General features: G+C 45.2%; 1 protein-coding gene across 1 annotated transcript in view; it reads right to left on the reverse strand.

The window, feature by feature from the left end:
- The window catches only part of LOC126167332 (G protein-coupled receptor kinase 1), a 1141113-nt gene that overhangs the window by 174148 nt on the left and 945949 nt on the right, over positions 1 to 21016 (reverse strand). The window contains exon 3 of the mRNA XM_049920468.1: positions 15184 to 15257. Within this exon, the coding sequence (XP_049776425.1) occupies positions 15184 to 15257 (74 nt within the window). The remainder of the gene's footprint in view (positions 1 to 15183; positions 15258 to 21016) is intronic.

Genomic DNA, 21016 nt, shown 5'->3' on the forward strand with positions numbered 1-21016 from the left:
CTCAGATCCACGCTCCTTACCATTTCAATTACTGCTGCACGTCGCTCGGTAAAACAAACTGCATCCGACGCAGCACAAAAGTTAAGGGATTTCACGTACCAGTAGCAAATTCATTGTTTCTGAACTGTGCACACAGTTCAAACCGTAGCGACGATGTAAATTTTGCAAAAAGATTTTTTCCGAAAGAATAACGATAACTGGTGGAGACGGTTATGGGCTCCAGAAAAAATGATACACAGACAGGGAGTGAGAGTGACGATATAATGTTATGGTGCAACAGGTTGCTGAAGGAGCGAAACGCGGGAAACAGATGGGGGCGGGCAGAGTTCCAACAGTGTAGTGTAATGTAGGTAGTGTAGTGGGGAGGCCAGACGCGGCAGGGGACGAGAACCGCAGCTGAGACGAAAGCGCGCGAAAGGAATGTGGCTGCGCGCGGAGTGACGTGGTCTAGGCAGGGTAGTGTGTACCGTTCTAAAAACTTTTTCATGGAGGCCACGACGAAATAAATAAATCAAATTTCCTCGCGTCTTCACAGCACTGACAGTTCCGAAACAATATAAGCCAAATTCTCTGTTTGTGTACGTGGTATTAGTAACTGCAGTATCAGTATTATTAACACCAGTACTGTGTATTCGGTTACTGATACATGGATTTTACTTACGATACGCCTTTCGTCTTATTCGGTTAAAACATCGCCAATGGTAGGAATTTCTCGTCTGTTTCTTTCCTTGTCTGCATTCATGTTTCAACTGAATTTTTCCCTTTTTCATTGTAACTGTAAATCAAAAAAATATTCTCGGATTATCAGCCGAATGGCATCGTCGTCTTGTTGCAACGTTTCGATGGATTCCGTAGCAATAATCTTCAGACGAAGATGGTGGATTGGGAATCAATTGAAACGTTGCAACAAGACGACGCCCCCATTCGGCTGATAATCCGAGATTTCATAGCTGAAATAAGCCGAGAATGGAAAAGAGAGAAACTACGAGACCGTAACCGAAGAAGAGGTACACAACGAGGCTGGCAATCGAGTCAACTGGTAAGGCAATATTTTTCGGATGGCGAGTAATACAGTCCAGGAACTGGCCTGGGGCGGAAGGGAACGAATGAAAGGACTGCGTCACCGACCCCCCGCTTCGACTCACGCGGGCATTCTTCTCCGCTGCCTGGCGAGCGTTTAGCTGTCTCAGAAAGTCTCTGGGCACATGCCGGCCGGAAAGTATTACTTCATCGTGCGTAAAGGAAGTGTGGCAAACGGATGATGAAGTTTCGAAGAACTTGAGATTTCAACCTCTGTATCAGAAAATGTTTCAGGAAGCAAGCACACTAACAAATTAGAAACGGAGCGTCCCGCGCCGGGTAGCCGCCGCGCGAGGTGTGGGGCGGCTTGTCACGGCTCGCGTGCTCCCCCCGTCGGAGGTTCGAGTCCTCCCTAGGGCATGGCTGTGTGTGTGTGTGTGTGTGTGTGTGTGTCGTCTTCCTTGGCGTTTGTCAACCTCTTCATCTCATAGTAGCACTTGCAACCTACGTCCAGTCTAACAGAATACGGACGGGCGTTATCACTTCACGCAGTCTCCCGGCCGTCGTTCTCGCATTGCGTCTGCAAGGCGTCACAGTTGTTGACAATAAATGTCAGCAGTGATGGTTACAACTCGGGGAAGCAATTCATAGTACACCACGCCATCGCTGTTCCACCAGATTATCTGGTGGGGAGTTGCTGGTTTGTTTGGTCTCAACCATTCCGTTTTTTCCCCCTTGTGTTAGCATTAAGGCGCCATTTCTCATCACCAGTAACGATACAGGATAGGAATGGTCAGCGTCGTTCACGAGCCCAAAGACGACGAGAAAGGACAGATACACCCGCTGATTTTTGTTATTTTGGCACAGAGCATGCGGTAAGCATACACCCCATTTCTGAACCTTCCCCAGGGCGTGCAAATGACGCACGACGGTGGGATAATCACAGTTCATCACATCTGCCAGTTCTCGAGTACAGTGACCGAGATCTTTGAAATGCATTAATCCACAACGATTCACATCAAACTCCGAAGGTCTTCCTGAACGTGAAGAGTCACTAATGTAAAACGACCGTCCTTAAAATGAGAATAACATTTTCTTGCCGCGCTCTGTCCAATGGTATTATCCCCATATACACGACGCAAATGTTTCTGTCTGCTTCCGCTGCTGTCACCCCTCTACTGAACTCAAACTGTAGAATACGCAGGAAATGTTCCGATTTCTCCACTTGGGACTCCATTTTATAACTTCCACAGCTCAGGGTGCGATTTGTGCTTTTACCAGTGGGGGGGGGGGGGGGGGGGGGGATGTCTTAGGGGGTTAGTAGAATTATATATGTTACTAGCTTGGACCGTGGTGTTACGCATGGCTAAACAGCTATTTATAAATAGATGTTAATGTCGAAACTCCCTATTGACGCGTATGCACTATCAGAAAAGCCATCCCTTGTTATATCTTTAAAAGTACATTATAAGTAAAGCTTATTTACAAAATCATCCACATACGGGTACAGATATATGAGGGGAATTCAAAAAGTAGAGGCACATTTGTGAAAAGTTGTACTTATTCTGATGATAGAAAACTGAAACATATTAATAGTAAGACTTATTAAAAACTTTCAGTGTTCGGCTCCACAAATTTAAATTATACGTAAAGTTTTACTCCAGTGCGTGGGAAATAAACATCCCAGGTAGGGATGCATAAACTAAAACCAGAGGAGGGGATGGTCTGATGCAGAGGGACCGGGGGGGGGGGGGGCAATCCCCCCCCCCTGCAAATCGCACACTGCCACAGCTCCGCACACTATCTCCAGAAGACAAAATGACAATATGTAAACTCAACAGCAACAGTGAACAATAAATGAAAATTGACAATCCATACATAAACTTATAGCAACCAGGATACCAACATGCAAAACAGAAATACTGCAAACTTCTGCACGAACCTAATGCACAGTAAGTTTTCGGGTGCCCGACCGGTTGGCCGTGCGGTCTAACGCACGGCTTTCCGGGCGGGAAGGAGCGCCTGGTCCCCGGTACGAATCCGCCCGGCGGATTTGTGTCGAGGTCCGGTGAGCCGGCCAGTCTGTGGATGGTTTTTAGTCGGTTTTCCCTCTGCCTCGGCAAATGCGGGCTGGTTCCTCTTATTCCGACTCAGCTACACTATGTCGGCAATTGCTCCGCAAACAAGTTCTCCACGTACGCGTACACCACCATTACTCTACCAAGCAAACATACAGCTTACACTCGTCTGGCGTGAGGCGTTGCCTGGGGGGGGGGGGGGGGTCCACCGGAAGCCGAACCGGACAATAACCCCGGGTTCGGTGTGGGGCGGCGGAGGGGTAAAGTGGACTGGGATAGCCGTCGTGGGCTTGCAGACCACTGCGGCTGCGGCGGGGACGGAGCTTCTCCGTCGTTTCTAGGTCCCCGGTTAACATAACGTAGCATGTTTTCGGGGCCGTAGCGTTGTTTACCGATTTCTCGTATCACGCGTATTCGTGTCAAACGTTATTCACTGTTTGTAGTGATGTGTGGAGGAGACTAGTTTTATCGACAGTTGAGCGACACCACGTAAATAAGGGAGACCATGCTCTTCCCTTGGTCTTCATACGCCGAGCGATAAATTAGTCGCACCGGTTAGTTGCTGGAAACCGAAACAAGATTTATCACTCACTTATCACAGGGGGGACTCCATTTCACCAACCCTATTTCACCATAATTGGGAGATGTTTCTCTGTTAGTGAAGTGGGATGACGAAATAGTAATTAAGTTCAGCTTATGTGAACCATCTTCGATTTGAGCTTATTATTATTTTTATTGCTTGGCTTGTGAAACTAATTCAACCAAGAATGGATGAACTTCACAAAGCGTTTACGGGGAACAGTTCGAAATTTAACACAGTTAAATCAAAATTACGTACAACCCGAGCGGTGAAACGCAGTCAGGGTTCAGATTTTAAGGACTTTAAAGAGTGGAAGACTCCGTCATTTATTGGAACAGATCTAGATTTACATAGTCATGGGTGCGATTAGCAGAGAGTGACATAGGTCCCAATGTCTTAGAGCAAAAACACTGACAAATGGCACGAACCTTTAAGTGACGGGCTCAAAACCGAGGTTGTTGCTTACAAGCCGCTTACAAGGCAGCGACAATATTAATGAAAGTCTCTCCCTATGCGGGAATCATAGCAACTGCGCGTGTGCAGGACGCAGACAAATAGTGACATATGGAATTTGGGTCGGTCCTGGAGGTCTCCTCTGGTAGCCTAAGTTGTTAAGGAGACTGTTAGCGATATGCGGCAAATCCGGTCTCCAGTCACGGTCCGACACAAATTTTCATTGTCTCTAATCCATTGTGCAGCTAAAGTATCATCGTATTCTCAATTGCTAACACATTTAATTCACTTGATATTGCTGCTGTTTGCCGCAAGGTCTGTTCCTTCAGACACGCATGTCGGAGTGACACTGCATAGTACATAGTATAACACAGGCCCTGCGAATACTGTACATAGAGGGGCGCCAAAAGACAAGAAGACCCGCCAGCGAGGCGCAACATTGTTATCGAAAGACTCCACAGTGGGCGCACACGACACGGACTATGAATCACGTTAGGGATTGCGCTCCCAAGTGAACAACCATACGCCAATCACTGATATACGTGGACCCATGGCTTCACTCAGACAAAGCGGAACAGCGGTTAGTTAGTGCCCCCAAGTCAGCAGCAGGACTCCTACACTCGCCGCCCTACAATTTTTATTGCCATAGTCTGCCTATACACATTTGGCCGTGCGACGAGGCCACGTAGCTGCTGCGTGAAAGCGAGACACACCATACCAGCAACTACTTTCTGTAGCAGGGTGTTCTCTGTCTATCAAATTTATGTTGGGCTCCAAGTTCATTTAGCGAATGCAACACTGGTAATTGTGTGCTGCCGACGAAACTAGCCACAACTTCCATATTCGTTTTCAGCGCATAGCTATCAATCTGGAGAAGAGCCAAGCACATAGTGATCGGAACTACCACTTTATCCATCACATTTTGCGCCACCTGATTTCCTCTTCTCCCTACATCTAAAAGCTTGGTCAGTAACGAGACGAACGGTAAGGTCACGGCAGACGTACGTGGGATTTCGCAGATGTAGGACAGAGCGATGAGTGGACTGCAAAAAGTATGAATGCTGCACTATACTTCAAAGCGACGCAGATACCTGACACTTTTTTCAACATAGTCTCAGGGCCCCTGCAAACAACGGTCGGAACGCTCGGCCAGTAGTTCAGTTCCTCGGCGATAGAAATCCGCTCGAGTCCTCATCGTTGGAAAATCTTTTTCGGCCCTAGATGTTCTTGCTCGACAGTCTGCACGCTGTCGTTTGCGCTCGTTGTCGGTCGCCTTCTTCCCTGTCCCATCAGACACGACAGTGCGGCCCCGGTAAACTAGTTCGCGCCATCTAACGGCGGCTGGCCGCGACACTGCACATGGCACGTACACAGCCAGAATTTCACGGCATGTCTCTCTGCAATTTAGACGTTTTGCCTACAAGAAGCGTACTGTCCCGTCCCGTCTACCTGAAATTTAAAGTATGTTTTCAGTTGCCGTGCACTTAACCTCAACGTAATCTTCCCACAACGCGCCACTCTTAGTTACAATGACATGTGCTACTTGCTTTCTGAAGAGACTGAGTACAAGGATTGGTTGGTTGGTTGATTTATTTGGGGGAAGCGACCAAACAGCGAGGTCATCGGTCCCATCGGATTAGCTAAGGAAGTCGGCCATGCTCTTTCAAAGGATCCATCCCGGCATTTGCCTGAAGCGATGTAGGGAAATCCCGTGAAACCTATATCAGGATGGCCGGACGCGGATTTGAACCGCCGTCTTCCCGAATGCAAGTCCAGTGTGCTAACCACCGTGCCACCTCGCCCTGTTAAGTACAAGGATGAAACCTTTGTACCGGAAACAACGGTAAACAATGAGCACTGATCTAAAAGAGGAATACGTTCAAAATAAGCTTTTTTTGCAGGAAAAAGTATGGCGTTTTATGGCCCGTCTGATAATTTTTCTCCTTGCTCTCGAACTGATATAAAATTGCAAAACTAAATATTAATACGCCCAGATGGAAACAGCAGTACAGAGATTAAAGCAACGGCGCTTATTCACCGCAATAAAAAGCACTTGACTATGCGTTCAATACCTAATTTCCTGCAGAAAGCCATTTATATGATAAATTCACAGTTGCGCGTGTCTTATAGTGGTGAAGTAATGAAAATGCTATTCACACACATCTGTTTTATAGCGATGAAAAAAATACATTTGGAAATAAAGTAGTAATTACCTCACTGAAACATAGTTGCTTTAATAAAGTGTGATTCACTTTTCGTTATCTCTGCGAGTAACTTCACTGGCATTTCGATTACTTCTGCAAGTATTTGAGATCTTAATTATACGTGCTCCTTTACTTCCGAATGAAGCTCCTTGCACGGAGCACCGCCTAGAGCAACTTGACAATCAGCTGATTATTTCTGTAAGTCGTGTAGGATGTCTGGGCGTTCAGTGCTGTCAGTACTGGGAGGAAAAAACAGATGGTGACTTTTTATAAACAACAACTTGAGCCATTTGTGAGCCGTGTGCGGCTCGCGTTGATGCCGTTTGTTCTTTGGCATTTTGTCACTTCGAGTGGCGTTTTGTTTCTTCCTTACTTACTGGCGTCTGTGTGGTGGTCAGTCGATTGGGACGAAGCAGCGAGGAACTCTCCGCGGCGAGGACGCGCTGTACGATCGTGAGGCGCTAGCTGCGAGAGCGGCTAATTTCGTTGCCCAGATCAGTTAACCTGTTATGAAGCCTTAACTACTGTGACATCGCTTCGTTCATTTGCGGGTTGTTGCTCCCTTGGCCGTTCGGGCTAGCAGCAACGTATGATGTGTTGGGGTCGGCGAAATCTTGCAGATGTCTTCTTATATTGTGATTAATTATTAAATTGACTCTTACTTACCAGCGGTATTTTCTGCCCTGTGGCCTTTAACGCCCCAGTTACCTGCCCTGGTCGTTAGCGTACTTTTCCGGCAAGTGTGCCTTTGCTCGTCGTGTTGATGCTGTTCGGCATGGCGTGTAGTTCGTCAGCCTTTTAAATTTTTTGGTTCATATTTGCTTAGAGTGGTTATCGTTCCCTTGGCTGTTTTTAAACGCCAATTTCTGAAGACGTAGTGCTGTTTGTATCCTCGTCCTCGGCCGATATTTTCCATCGTTGTGCCGTTGGTCGGACGGATGGTAATTGGTTAAATTGTTGGTCGGCCCTTGGGCCGTCCCTAGTTTGGTTTGCCGTCCGATTATTTAACTTCAACTCTTGGTTGCCTGTCTCACCTCACCTTACGTTTGAGCTACCTTCTCAGGCCGACCCTCGGAACGCTTCTGAGCACCACTTGTTCTGTTTGATTTAGATTGTCATTTTAGTTTGAAGTATTGTGCGGGGCCTTTAGCCGTGTATTAATTCAGTTCTTTTTAAATTTTACATAAAGGTCTTCAGCAGTCTTAAATTAAAATTTTTATTTTAAAAAAGAAAAAAACTTTTTCCTTAAAAGTGGTTCTATCTGAAATTGTTTGTAATCCAGGTCCTAAGCCGTTAGTTGTTCGATGTGTTATGTGTGGCCTTCAGCCGAGGATTTACATGAACCCCTTTTAATAAGGCCTTCAGCCGTGTGTATTCTTTAAAGGAAAATCTGCCGCAGTTGCAGTCGCTCGCTGCTACAATGCAGTTGTAGTCTGTCGCTGGTACAGAGCAGTTAGTAGTTAGTAGATGTTAAAGGCACAGTGCAGTAAAAATTTTAAAATGTTACTAGATGGAACTGAATAATAATTGTGATCACCTGCAGAGCTAAATGATACCATGCAATGAGACGATGATGGGAGATGATCGAACAATACTCTGGCCACCACGGTCACCTAATTTTACGACAATGTAAAGGCCTATATTAAAGACAGAGTGTTTGTTCCGCAGTTTCCGGGGAACGTGAAAGGTCTCTGTTGAATTCCTTTCATGTTAATTTCTTAAATATGTTGTCATTTACGGCACAAATTCCTCTTCTAAATTTACTGTGGTGTTTCTGACTATCTGGGAGGAGACTGAGCAGTGGAACGTGTTACTTTTACACATAAACAAGAACGATCTGCCACACTACTACACTTTAAAACACAGTTTATATGTAATTCATGTCACACATTCTCATACGGAACCTACATCCGCTTTCTTTTATATACTATATATGATAAGATACTGTCATCCCCCTTCCCTCCTGTGTGAGAGGATGAATGAGCAAATGTATTTCTAGTTGCATGCTTGATGGTAGCAGACAAGCCTGTCTGCTAGAGAACAGTAGGGCCAACGTAGAACAGGTAGCTACGCTTTCTAAAAGCAGAAAGGTTTCTATTCTTAGTATGGTCCTGTCTGTCCCTCGTCATGTTGGTATAGGAAGCTGCCCCTCTGGTCACTTCCGTTTGTATCTGTGAGGCACCCTCAGGAAGGGACCACGGCAGTCTGTCCACGGCGAGCGTCTGAAGTGGTAAGATCTCCGGCTAAGCGCGTGTCTGCTAAGTGCGTAGGACAATGGATTTCTTAAGTTCAGCCTAACTGAAAATTTAATCACCTTTATTTCAGGTTTAGCTCTAAAATATCTAATGTTATCTTAAATTGCAACGCAGTGTATTTCGAGTGTGAAGTTCAGAATATCTTCCGCTAGTTGCTTTGTCACTACTTTGTGAGTAATGTGGAACCACGTATTGATCAGTAACTCTAACTAAGATCATCAATCTTAGATGCGAATGTGCGTGAGATTATAATGTCTCGTCTTGACAATATTTTTCAATATAGCAACTTTTCTTTATGTTCAACCCATGTGGGCTGTACTTTGTGAGACCACATGCTTATACAATTGTTTGACCCAACAGGTTAATAGTAAGACGATAGTAACCAGTTCGAGGTTTTTCTTTTGTAAATTGCTTTTCGATCTAATTTATTTTAATTATCAAAATTATTGTGGAGTTACACTCTTTGTGTAAACCAAGTTGACCACGTGAAGCATGTGGTGTAATCATCAAAGTAGCCCTCAGCTATTCTTTTTGGGAAGATTTCACAGAGAGGTAGTATGAATTTAGTATACCAGTGTGTGGTAATTACATGACAGACAGGATTGCGCTACGAATGTAACTTCTTTGGGAGAAAATTGAATCGGTTGGTTGTGGTTAATTTCCTCTTGCATATATTTCAACGTTCTTCGTGTGTTATTTTATGAATGCAGTGTTGTATGCAGTCTCCCAATCTTGGCTCCATATTTGATGTGTTCCATAAGAGTACAAACTCAAATTTTCACAATGCTAAATAAGGCACCAGTTTAGTTATGAATCAAGTTTAATATGCTGAAATTTCAATGATCAATGTTAAATTAAATTTCCAAATATAAACTGATTTATTTCTTTTTATTTAAATTCTCTTTATATATATATATATATATATATATATATATATATATATATATATATATATATATATGATCACCGGTTGTCATATGACGATTAAAAGATTATAATTAATGTTAGTCTGGTTGGGAATTTGGTAAGCTAGACTGGATACCTGGTGAAACAGTTGCTCAGTAATGCAAGGTTAACTTCCCCAGATAGCTTACAGCTTTTAACCCGCTTTTATTGTCTATCAGCACCGCTTTCAGAACAAATTAATGCAACAACATTACAAACGTAGACGAGCTGTGTCAATGGATAGCACAGCAGTAGTCGCCATACATAAAGACTAGCTTCATAGTATTTGACAGGGAACTAATTATAGATGGGACATTTGCTATGTTACACAAGGTAGCCACACTGAACCTTTGTAACTTAAACTTGAAGATATACTGCATTTAGTGCTGTATCAGATATTTCTGTAAGTTATTTATCTTTTTCACAATTAAAAGTTACTTTTGTACAACTAATTCATAAATACCCAGTAGTTTCAGACAAGACTTAATTTCACATACATTGATATTCGATTTTTCATATATTTTTTCAGGAAAGGTTTTCTTCCTACTGCCAGTCTATATTTTGTTTTCAATCTAATTCTTACGTCATTAATTATTTTGGCGATCAAATATCAACTATCCATTCTGTTCAACTGCTCTTCCAGACAGGATTACAGTTTCATCGGGAAACCTCAGAGTTATTATTTCTTCTGTGTGTTCTTTAATTCCCTTTCCAATCTTTGGTTTGCTTTACAGCTCGCTCAATGTAATGAACAACACTGGGGATAATCTAAACCCTGTCTAACTCCCTTCTGAATCACTACCTCACTTTTACCATCTTCGACTCATAACTGCAGCTCGCTTTCTGTACAAGTTGTAGGTATCCTCTAGCACCCTATATTTTACTCGTACTACACTTAGAATTTCAAAGAGTGTTTTGACGTGAACACTGTCAAAAGCTGGTTTTGAAAATACCCCAAAATACCTGGGATTAAAGCTAGACCGTTCCCTCACCTTCAAAGTCCACTGCAAACACAAAACTGAAAGTATCTGCTAGGAACATCATCATTCGGAAACTGGCAAATAACAATTGGGGCGCACAACCAGATGTTCTTCGCACATCTGCATTGTCCTTATGCTTCTCCGCTGTTGAATATGCAGCACCCGTGTGGCAGAACTCCAACCATGCCAAACAAGTGGATATTGCCCTTAATGAAACAGGACGCATTGTCACTGGCTGCTTGCGTGCAACTCCTACTAATAAAATATATCATCTCATGGGCATAGCACCTGAACAGCAGCAGAAAAAGAGAAGCGGAAACGGGAGACGGATCCAAGAGACCCTTGTTCGGATGTGAGTACCAACATCCAAGATTAAGTCGACATAAACGTTTTCTGGGTATGGTACCGCGTCTTTTTTTTTTTTTTTCCTTTATTGTAATTTAAACACCTATACAGGTGGGCTGGCAGCAGCATGGTTCGCTGCTCTTCAGCCTTTAGTTGAACAATAAACATGATAGAGAGGTGATAAACAAAAAAGACGGCGGGCAAAAACATGGAGATACAAAAAAAAAAAAAAAAACAAGAGACAAGAAGCCGTTCACGTTGGACGAAAAATCACTAACACTTGGAAACATGGCGCACAAAACACGGAGAACGGCGACGGCACATGTGAACAGTTGAGTCGGGACTGTACGAAACACAGAACGATGCACACACACTAAACACTGGTGGCGATGGTCTCCGGCGCGCGAATGTTCACTGAGCGTGTACGAGTCCGGGGACCTGCCAAGAGGGGGGGTGGAGGAGGAGGAAGGGGAGATGGGAGAGGGGAGAGCAGAGATGCCACGGGCAAAGGAGAGAGGGGGAGGGAGGAAGGTGGAGGGGAAGGGGGAGGGGAAGCCCGGAGGAGAGGGTAGGAGGGAGGGGGAAAGGAAAGAGAAGGGAAGGGAAAGGGGGGGAGGGAGGGTGCCGAAAGGAAAGGACACAGGAGGGGGGGGGAAGGATCAAAGTTGATAGGAGGGGTAGATGCAGGGGAGGAGGACATCATCAGGGAGGGGGAGCTGGCGGAAGCCACCTTGGGAGAGGGTATGGAGGGTGGAGAGATGGAGACCAGGTGGGACATGGGAGTACAGGCGCGGCAGCGGGCGGGGGTGGGAGAGGATCGGGGAGACGAGCGGGTGAGGAGGATCGAGTTTACGGGAGGTGTATAGGATTCGTATCCTTTCGAGGAAGAGGAGGAGGTGGGGGAAGGGGATAAGGTCATACAGGATCCGCGTGGGGGAAGGGAGACGGATGCGATAGGCAAGGCGGAGAGCATGGCGTTCAAGGATTTGGAGGGATTTATAAAAGGAAGGGGGGGCGGAGATCCAGGCGGGATGGGCGTAACAGAGGATAGGGCGGATGAGGGACTTATAGGTGTGGAGGATGGTGGAGGGGTCCAGACCCCACGTTCGGCCGGAAAGGAGCTTGAGGAGACGGAGTCGGGAACGTGCCTTGGCTTGGATTGTCTGGAGATGGGGAGTCCAGGAGAGGCGACGGTCGAGGGTGACGCCAAGGTACTTAAGGGTGGGGGTGAGAGCGATGGGACGGCCATAAACGGTGAGATAGAAATCAAGGAGGCGGAAGGAGGGAGTGGTTTTGCCTACAATGATCGCCTGGGTTTTGGAAGGATTGACCTTGAGCAACCACTGGTTGCACCAAGCGGTGAACCGGTCAAGATGGGATTGGAGAAGGTGTTGGGAGCGTCGCAGGGTGGGGGCAAGGGCAAGGAAGGCGGTGTCATCGGCAAACTGGAGAAGGTGGACGGGGGGTGACGGCGGCGGCATGTCCGCCGTGTACAACAAGTACAGAAGGGGGGAGGGTACCGCGTCATAATGTAAGAAAAATTACTGCTGCTGGAGAAAAACCGACGTTTCGGCCATGGTTGCAGCGGCCTTCTTCTGGGTCTAATGGTGCGTTCTAGCTACGCAGTGTTCTTTATATTTTGTTGTTACTGTTCACTGCGCATGCCATTACGTCAGAATTTTAAAAAGGTAGTTAGTTTCATTGGTCACTTAAGGAAGAAGGAGGGGGAACTTTATTGTAATAGGTTGTTGCGGTGGAGGGAGAACGTAACCTCTGTTCTCTATTGGCTCTTGTGTTGTGTACCATGATTGGTGGTCACCGTCGAATGAGAAGTTGGCTGCTGTTTACCACCTGCTGGACGTCGGCCGCGCGGCGGCAGTTACTCGCCGGTAGTGCTCGTGCCTCGTGTTGACAGTGCGGTCTGTTGGGCTCTGATTGCTGGCAGCCAAGATGGGACAAGCCTGTTCATGTTATTAGGGTGTTTAAGTATTTCGATGGCCTCTCTGATTTTGAGTTTCGTCATAATTGGCTGCTTGGTCAACACACAGGTTTCGCTGAATTTTATTTCTTTTCCGCAGTTTTGCTGATGTTCTGCCACTGCGGATTTGTGTTGTCCTAGACGAATATAGCGCTCGTGTTCCCGAATGCGCGTTGCTATTGGTCTACCAGTCTCGCCGATATATGCCTCTCCACATTCGCATTCCACCTTGTAAACGACTGCAGTGTGTAATGCATCCACCTTGTCCTTAGTGGAGCCTAGCACGTCCTGGAACCTAAGACCACTATAGAAGACAGGCTGCACGCCAACGCGGCGAAGGTGTTTGCCTATTCGGTCAGTAACATTTTTCACGTAAGGTAAGCGCACTGCTGGCTGCAGTTTGTCTATTTCTTTACATTATGACGCGGTACCATACCCGGAACTGATCATACCCGACTGACTCTGGCCGCGGAAGCCTACGCAATTATCCAAGATTAAGATCAAGAAAGAGTTTCCTCCGTTCAACAGAGCCACTTTTACAGTCACCTGCAAATCGTCGAATATAGCTTTGGCGTAAGTCACCATCATAGAGGTACTGGAAATACCTAAATAAATACATAAATAAATAAACTGTCAAAAGCTTTCTCTAAGTGTAGGAGAGGTATAAACGGAGGTTTGTGTTTCTTCAACTTACACTACTGGTCATTAAAATTGCTACACCACGAAGATGACAAGCTACAGACGCGAAATTTAACCGACAGGAATAAGATGCTGTGATATGCAAATGATTAGCTTTTCAGAGCATTCACACAAGGTTGGCGCCGGTGGCGATACCGACAACGGTCTGACATGAGGAAAGTTTGCACCGATTTCTCAAACACAAACAGCAGTTGACCGGCGTTACCAGGTGAAACGTTGTAGTGATCCCTCATGTAAGGAGGAGAAATGCGTTAACATCACGTTTCCGACTTTGATAAAGGTCGGATTGTAGCCTATCGCGATTACGATTTACCGTATCGGGACACTGCTGCTCGCGTTGGTCGAGATCCAATGACTATTAGCAGAATGTGGAATCGATGGGTTCAGGAGGGTAATACGGAACGCCGTGCTGGATCTCAACGGCCTCGTATCACTAGCAGTCGAGATGACAGGCATCTTATCCGCATGGCTGTAACGGATCATGCAGCCACATCTCGATCCCTGAGTCAACAGATGGGGACGTTTGCAAGACAACAACCATCTGCACGAACAGTTCGACGACGTTTCCAGCAGCATGGACTATCAGCTCAGAGACCATGGCTGCGGTTACCCTTGACGCTGCATCACAGACAGGAGCGCCTGCGATGGTGTACTCAACAATGAACCTGGGCGCACGTATGGCAAAATGTCATTTTTTCGGACGAATCCAGGTTCTGTTTACAGCATCCTGATGGTCGGATCCGTGTTTGGCGACATCGCGGTGAACGCACATTCCAAGCGTGTATTCGCGACATCGCGGTGAACGCACATTCGAAGCGTGCATTCGTCATCACCATACTGGCGTATCACCCGGCGTGATTGTATGGGGTGCCATTGGTTACACGTCTCGGTCACCTCTTGTTCGCATTGACGGCACTTTGAACAGTGGACGTTATATTTCAGATGTGTTACGACCCGTGGCTCTACCCTTCATTCGATTCCTGCGAAGCCCTACACTTCAGCAGGATAATGCACGACCGCATGTTGCAGGTCCTGTACGGGCCTTTCTGGATACAGAAGATGTTCGACTGCTTCCCTGGCCAGCACATTCTCCAGATCTCTCACCAATTGAAAACGTCTGGCCAATGATGGCCGAGCAACTGGCTCGTCACAATACGCCAGTCACTACTCGTGATGAACTGTGGTATCGTGTTGAAGCTGCATGGGCAGCTGTACCTGTACACGCCATCCAAACTCTGTTTGACTCAATGCCCAGGCGTATCAAGGCCGTAATTACGATCAGAGGTGGTTGTTCTGGGTACTGATTTCTCAGGATCTATGCACCCAAAATTGCGTGAAAATGTAATCACATGTCAGTTCTAGTATAATATATTTGTCCAATGAATACCCGTTTATCAATCAGCATTTCTTCTTGGTATAGCGTTTTTAATGGCCAGTAGTGTACTTCTGGAAGGGAGTCATTAATAAATTTAACCTAGGTAGAACACCAGTGAAGACTGTGGAGATGCCTCGGTCGCCTCCACGGGAAACGCCGGCGACAGAGGAGGGGGACGAGTGCTCCACTGGAGGCTGGGCTTTAAATATTAATGCGGGAGGCGGCGCGGCGGCTCATCGATAATGCAGCGGCGGCAGGTGGCGATACTCACTTCTTCGTAGAACTTGAGCTGCGGGATGGGCTCGTCCGCTACCGTCTCGCAGAACTCCTTGAATAACAGGTAGCCTGCAACAGAAAGGCCACGCGCACGGTCAGCGCCCTGCTGTGCGGCTGCTGCTGCGTTTGATACGGGGCCCAGCACTACGAGGGGCAGCAGGCTGAGCGACCGATTCTTTGATCATCCTCACCGTTCCGACTATATTACTACTACTGTTGCATCTGCTCCCACGTTCACGACTGCTGCTGGCGCGAGCACAAAAGACATTTGCCGTGTTCGTGAGAACAACGAAAGATAATTTTCTTAAGAGCATAACTAGCCTGCTCCCAAAGGGCTATTTATTTTATTGGAGTATGCTGAACTTTCACTTAAATTCCGTTTCGGTCCACGGTCATTCTCAGGTGAAGCAATAATTCGTTTCGCAATTAAAAACCACCTTCTTCTTCTTCTTCTTCTTCTTCTTCTTGTGCTATGTATTTTATTTGTTGCGGATGTGTTTCGCCTGTTACTTTAAGACATTTTTAAGGATTCTAGACGGTCTGACTCACCCAAAGGGTCTCTGTTGTTCCATCGTGCTTTTCAGAAGTTATTTCATTTAGACGACCAGTTTCGGCATCTCGATGATATCTTCAGGCCCCTACGCACTCCATTTATAGACAATCAGATACGTCGATACTTGCATAACTGGAGGCATCAAGATCTCTTTTCTGTGAATTCGTTTTGGAGTGTTTACTTCGAAGACTGCCCAAAGAGTTTTCGAATCAAACACTCCAAAAACGAATTCACGGAATCCGGATACTGATGGCTTCACTTATAAAAGTATCGATATATGTAATTAGCTGTACACGGAGTGCACAGGGGCCTCCACGTGGCGAAACTGTCGTCCAAATAATATAGTCTCTGAAATCAAAGAGCTGTTTGCCGATTTTTCTTCGGTAAACAGCCCACGTCGGGGTTCTGGGCAGCTCAGTCCATTTCAGGAATTTTCTTCTAGAGGTTGAAGTTCTTTGGTCTGTGTTTGTACGTTTCACATAAATTATTAATCTCAGGTATAGCCATAACAGTTTAGAAATCGTAATTTTTGCGTAACTATTTTGCCTACATGAAGTTGTACATAGTTGCAGGTGACAAACTGTAAAGAAAAACAGACACTATAAAGAAAATGGTTCAAATGGCTCTGAGCACTATGGGACTTAACATTTGAGGTCATCTGTCCCCTAGAACTTAGAACTACTTAAATCTAACTAAGACATCACACACATCCATGCCCGAAGCAGGATTTCAACCTGCGACCGTAGCAGTCGCGCGGTTCCGGACTGAAGCGCACAGAACAGCTCGGCCACCGCGGCCGGCAGACACTATAAAAACGTAATACAGTAGAAAAACCACACTATGTGGTAAGAAGGTATGAGTACACGATCTCATGAGTTATTGAAAAATATGTAATTATGATTTCGAAACTAATATTTACATGTTTTTAAACAGTAAAGAACATTTCCTTATGTTTAACAGCCCTAATAATAAAAAACCAACTGATGATGCTGTAGCTGTAGTGAAACTTTTACTAAAGGCGGATCCTACCCAAAAACATAAGTTATTCGGGAATTTTGTTGTTCACAAAGCATTGCCTCGGGTGACAGAGTGCATTTTTATTCTCTTACAAAAAATTATCGCCTCTGAAATGTACCTCTACAGTGCATTGTACATAGCGCTGAAAAATGTGTTCGTATCCTTTAGCATTTTGTCTTTTCTTAAGCGGAATAACGAGACCACACCCTAACCACCTCCTTCGTACCTCAGTGTAGGCACTGCAAATGGTGGCAGATAACGTTCTACAGCCATTCGCCAAACCTAAACCCCTCCACCCCTTGCCGCAAATTAGCGTGATTCATCATTCCAAATCATTCGTTTTTGGTCGTCCACGTCCCACTACTGCACCCCACTCTTCTTAACTCCCTGCTGTGCCGCTAAGCAGTGTCATTGGCGCGACGCGAGCGTCACCTGGGCCTGGTTGCGGGCTGCTGGCCCCGGAGCGAGCCTGGCGGTCAGCAGTCGGAGTGAGCTTGTGGACGAGACTGACTCGACGAGGCACTTACTGTCGCCTGTGGCGGGATAGTTTCTCCAACGCATATGTGCAGCAGTGGACTCCCAGTTTGAGATGAACTCTCCTGGGTATTCCGTTTCATACTGGAATTCAAATTTTGATTAACGCCCAGCTTGTATGGATCGCATTTTCTGGCGATACATAAGTCGAGTTCGAATGCCGAAATGCCAGGAGGACAGATAATTGTTCATACTTAGCGATACTTCATTCAATATTACATTGGACGCTTGTTATTTCTGTTAACTAGTGTTTTGGGTAAAACCAGACAGGATGTGGACGTAGTACTTTATAAGACTGAGGTTTCATGTCAAACCTTGTTGTTATGAAAGATGAAGCCGCCTGGTAGAATTTTGCTCAGAGCATAATTTAATCGCCCTTCTCTTGTTTTAAGAATCATGAAAGAAGTGTTACCCTTATAACAGTCCTGGAGACACTGTAAGATTTCAGTCTGATTGCATAATGGTAAAACAGAGATTTCGGAACCAGATTTTAAATTGTAAGACATTTCCAGGGAGAGATGTGGACTCTGAGCACAACTGATTTCTTATGAACCGTAGATTAAACTGAAGAAATTGCAAAAAATGTAGTAAACTAACGAGATGGGATCTGCATAGATTGAAAGAACAAGAGGTTGTTGAGAGTTTCATAGGGAACATTAGGCAACGATTCACTAGAACATGGGAAAGGAATACAGCAGACGAGTCGGTAGCTTCGAGAGAGGAAATAGTGAAGACAACAGAGGATCGAATAGGTGAAAAAACAAGGGCTAGTAGAAATCCTTGGATATCACAGGAGATATTGAATTTAACTGATGGAAGGAAAAAATAGACAAATTCTGTAAATAATGCAGGCGAAAGGGAATACAAACTTCTAAAATAATGAGACTGACAGGAAGAGCAAAATGGCTAAGCAGGAATGGCTAGAGGACAAATGTACGGACTGAGAAGCATATTTCACTAAGCAATCGCCTATAGGAAAAATAAAGTGGCTTTTGGAGAAAAGAAAAGCACGAATGTCAAGAACTCAGATGGGAAACGAATCCTAAGCAAAGACGGGAATCTGAAATGTGGAAGGAGTATCTATACAAGAGAGATGAAGGCAATATTATAGAACTGGAGGAGGACATAGACTAAGATGAGATGGGAGACATAATACTGGGAGAAGAATACGACTTAGCACTAAAGACCAGAGTCGAAACAGCCTCCTAGGAATAGACGACATCCCGCCAAAACTACTGACAGTCTTGGGAAAGCCAGTCATAATGAAACTACCCTAGCTGGTGTGCATGATGTATAAGAAATACCCTCAGAGTTGAAGAATGTAATAATTCCAACTCCAAAGAAAGCAGGTGAATATTAGCGAACTAACAGTTTAATAAACCACGGTTGAGCCGTGGCTTGCTCCTGCTATGCGCTGGATTTAACCTTCGTTGCGATTCTGTGTTTAGTCTCCCGCGGTTATCGCGATTATGATCCTCTCCTTCCGCGGGTGGTAGCAGCGGTGTGTATCGATATTTGTACCTATCTTTGACCTGGCGCTTATAGCTTCTGGCTGGGCGGTGTGCGACCGGTCGGTCGGTTGGCGTGGAGCAGCGTAGTTTGGCCGGGGCCGCTGGCGGTCTCTACGCGGTGTCTTGAGTGTGTGGGCCTGTTCCCATTGCTACGAAGTCCGTGGCTCACAGACCCTGGACACGAAAGTTGAGTTTTGCAGCAAGTCAAGACTGTTCACATTGTATCGTTTGGAGTTCGTTGTCGGCTGTTGGGATATTCCCGCGAGCAACAATGAGGTTTTCAAGTTGCAAAATTCCAGCCACCCTCCGGTGGAGTTTCACTGAATTTGGTTATTTGAATTGAAGTGCACCAGCGGAATCTTCTGCCTTGTGGCCGTTAACGTTCCAGTTGCCTGCCCTGGTAGTTGTAAATTTCAGGCAGTGCAGTTTCATCGTGTTTTTGCTGTCCAGCACGGTGTATAGTTTCACATCTCCATGTATGGTTATGAGCGCCAATATCTTCTACTTTGTTCCATTGAACTCCCTGTTGTGCCCTGATCGTGTGAAGTGGAAGTTATCTTGTCGGTGGATCTTTTGACTGTCAGTCGGTTGGGTTGTCGTCGGATCGTGAATGGTTGGCCCCACTACTCACCCAAGTGAGCATTAGTGTTTGAATTCCAGGCAGACCATCGCACATCTGACCGCCCTTGGGTGTACTGCCTTTTTTATTTTGTTCTTGTTGTTGGTACTTGTATGGCTTCTAGCCTTTTTTTTTTATTTAAGGTTTTTTACCCTTAAGGTGTAAGATTCTTTAGGCCTTCGGCATAATTTAAAGAACGGTTTCACATAAGACCTTTGGTATTTAAAAAAAATTTAATGTTATGGAGTTTTAAGTGTTAGTCCTTCAGCCAATTTGAATTTAACTTGTTTGCTCTTGAAACGTCTGATTCTTTGGGCCTTTAACCTAACTACCGAGCGAGGTGGCGCAGTGGTTAGCACACTGGACTCGCATTCGGGAGGACGACGGTTCAATCCCGTCTCCGGCCATCCTGATTTAGGTTTTCCGTGATTTCCCTAAATCGTTTCAGGCAAATGCCGGGATGGTTCCTTTGAAAGGGAACGGCCGATTTCCTTCCCCATCCTTCCCTAACCCGAGCTTGCGCTCCGTCTCTAATGACCTCGTTGTCGACAGGACGTTAAACACCACTAACCTAACCTTTAACCTAACTAAAGAACTGTTTTAAGATAAGGCTTTGCCTTTTAAATTTCTGTTTTGGTTGAGTTTTGCCTAATTAAGAACTGTTTTACGTAAGGCCTTGGTTTTTTTTAAATTAATGTTGCTTATCCTTAACTGTTGGGCTTTCAGCCGATTTTTGGATTCAAATTATTTGTTCTGAAAATCCCAGATTCATTGGGCCTTCAGCCTAAATAAAGAACTGTTGTAATATAAGGCCCGCCTGATTATGCTTGCGTTTTAAGTTATTTGCCTTCAGCCATTTTTAAATAAAAGTGCTTTTTAACTGGTAATTAAGTCCCAAAGATTAAAGCTGTGTGTTTAAAAAAATTTTTTGGGCTCTTGTAATGATTGATCAAATAATAAAGTTGTATGTTCGTGTGTAACTGACATCCCCTTATTTCGTCCTCTTTCCACAATTGAAACTACCTGTCCTGTCCTGCGGGTTTAGATGGGTGTCTCGACGGTTACAAAATACAACAAGAATTCTTTACAGAAGTACGGGAAAAATGGTAGAAGTCCATCGCGGGGAATATCAGTTTCGATTCCGGAGAAATGTAGGAACACACGAGCTAATACTGACCTTACAACTTCTAGAAACCTACGTTTATAGACTCAATGAAAGCTTTTGACACTGTTGACTGGAATACTCTCTTTGAAATTCTGAAGGAAAAAGGTGTAAAATACATGGAGTAAAAGGCTATTTACAACTTTTACAGAAACTATGTGGCAGTTGCAAGAGTAGAGGGGATGAGAGGGAAACGATGTTTGAGAAGGGGGTGAGACAGGGTTTAGCCTATCCCAGACGTTATTCAATCTGTAAATTGAGGAAACTGTAAAGAAAGCCATGGCATTATAATTCTTCCAGAAGCAGCAAAAGACTTGAAAGAGCAGCTTAAAGGAATAGACAGCGTTTTGAAAAGAGGATATAAAATGAAAGTCAACAAACGCAACACAAGGATAATGGAATGCAGTCGAATAAAATCAGGTGATGCTGAGG

This window comes from Schistocerca cancellata, chromosome 1 (genome assembly GCF_023864275.1).
Source record: "Schistocerca cancellata isolate TAMUIC-IGC-003103 chromosome 1, iqSchCanc2.1, whole genome shotgun sequence".
Classification (NCBI taxonomy): Eukaryota; Metazoa; Arthropoda; class Insecta; order Orthoptera; family Acrididae; genus Schistocerca; species Schistocerca cancellata.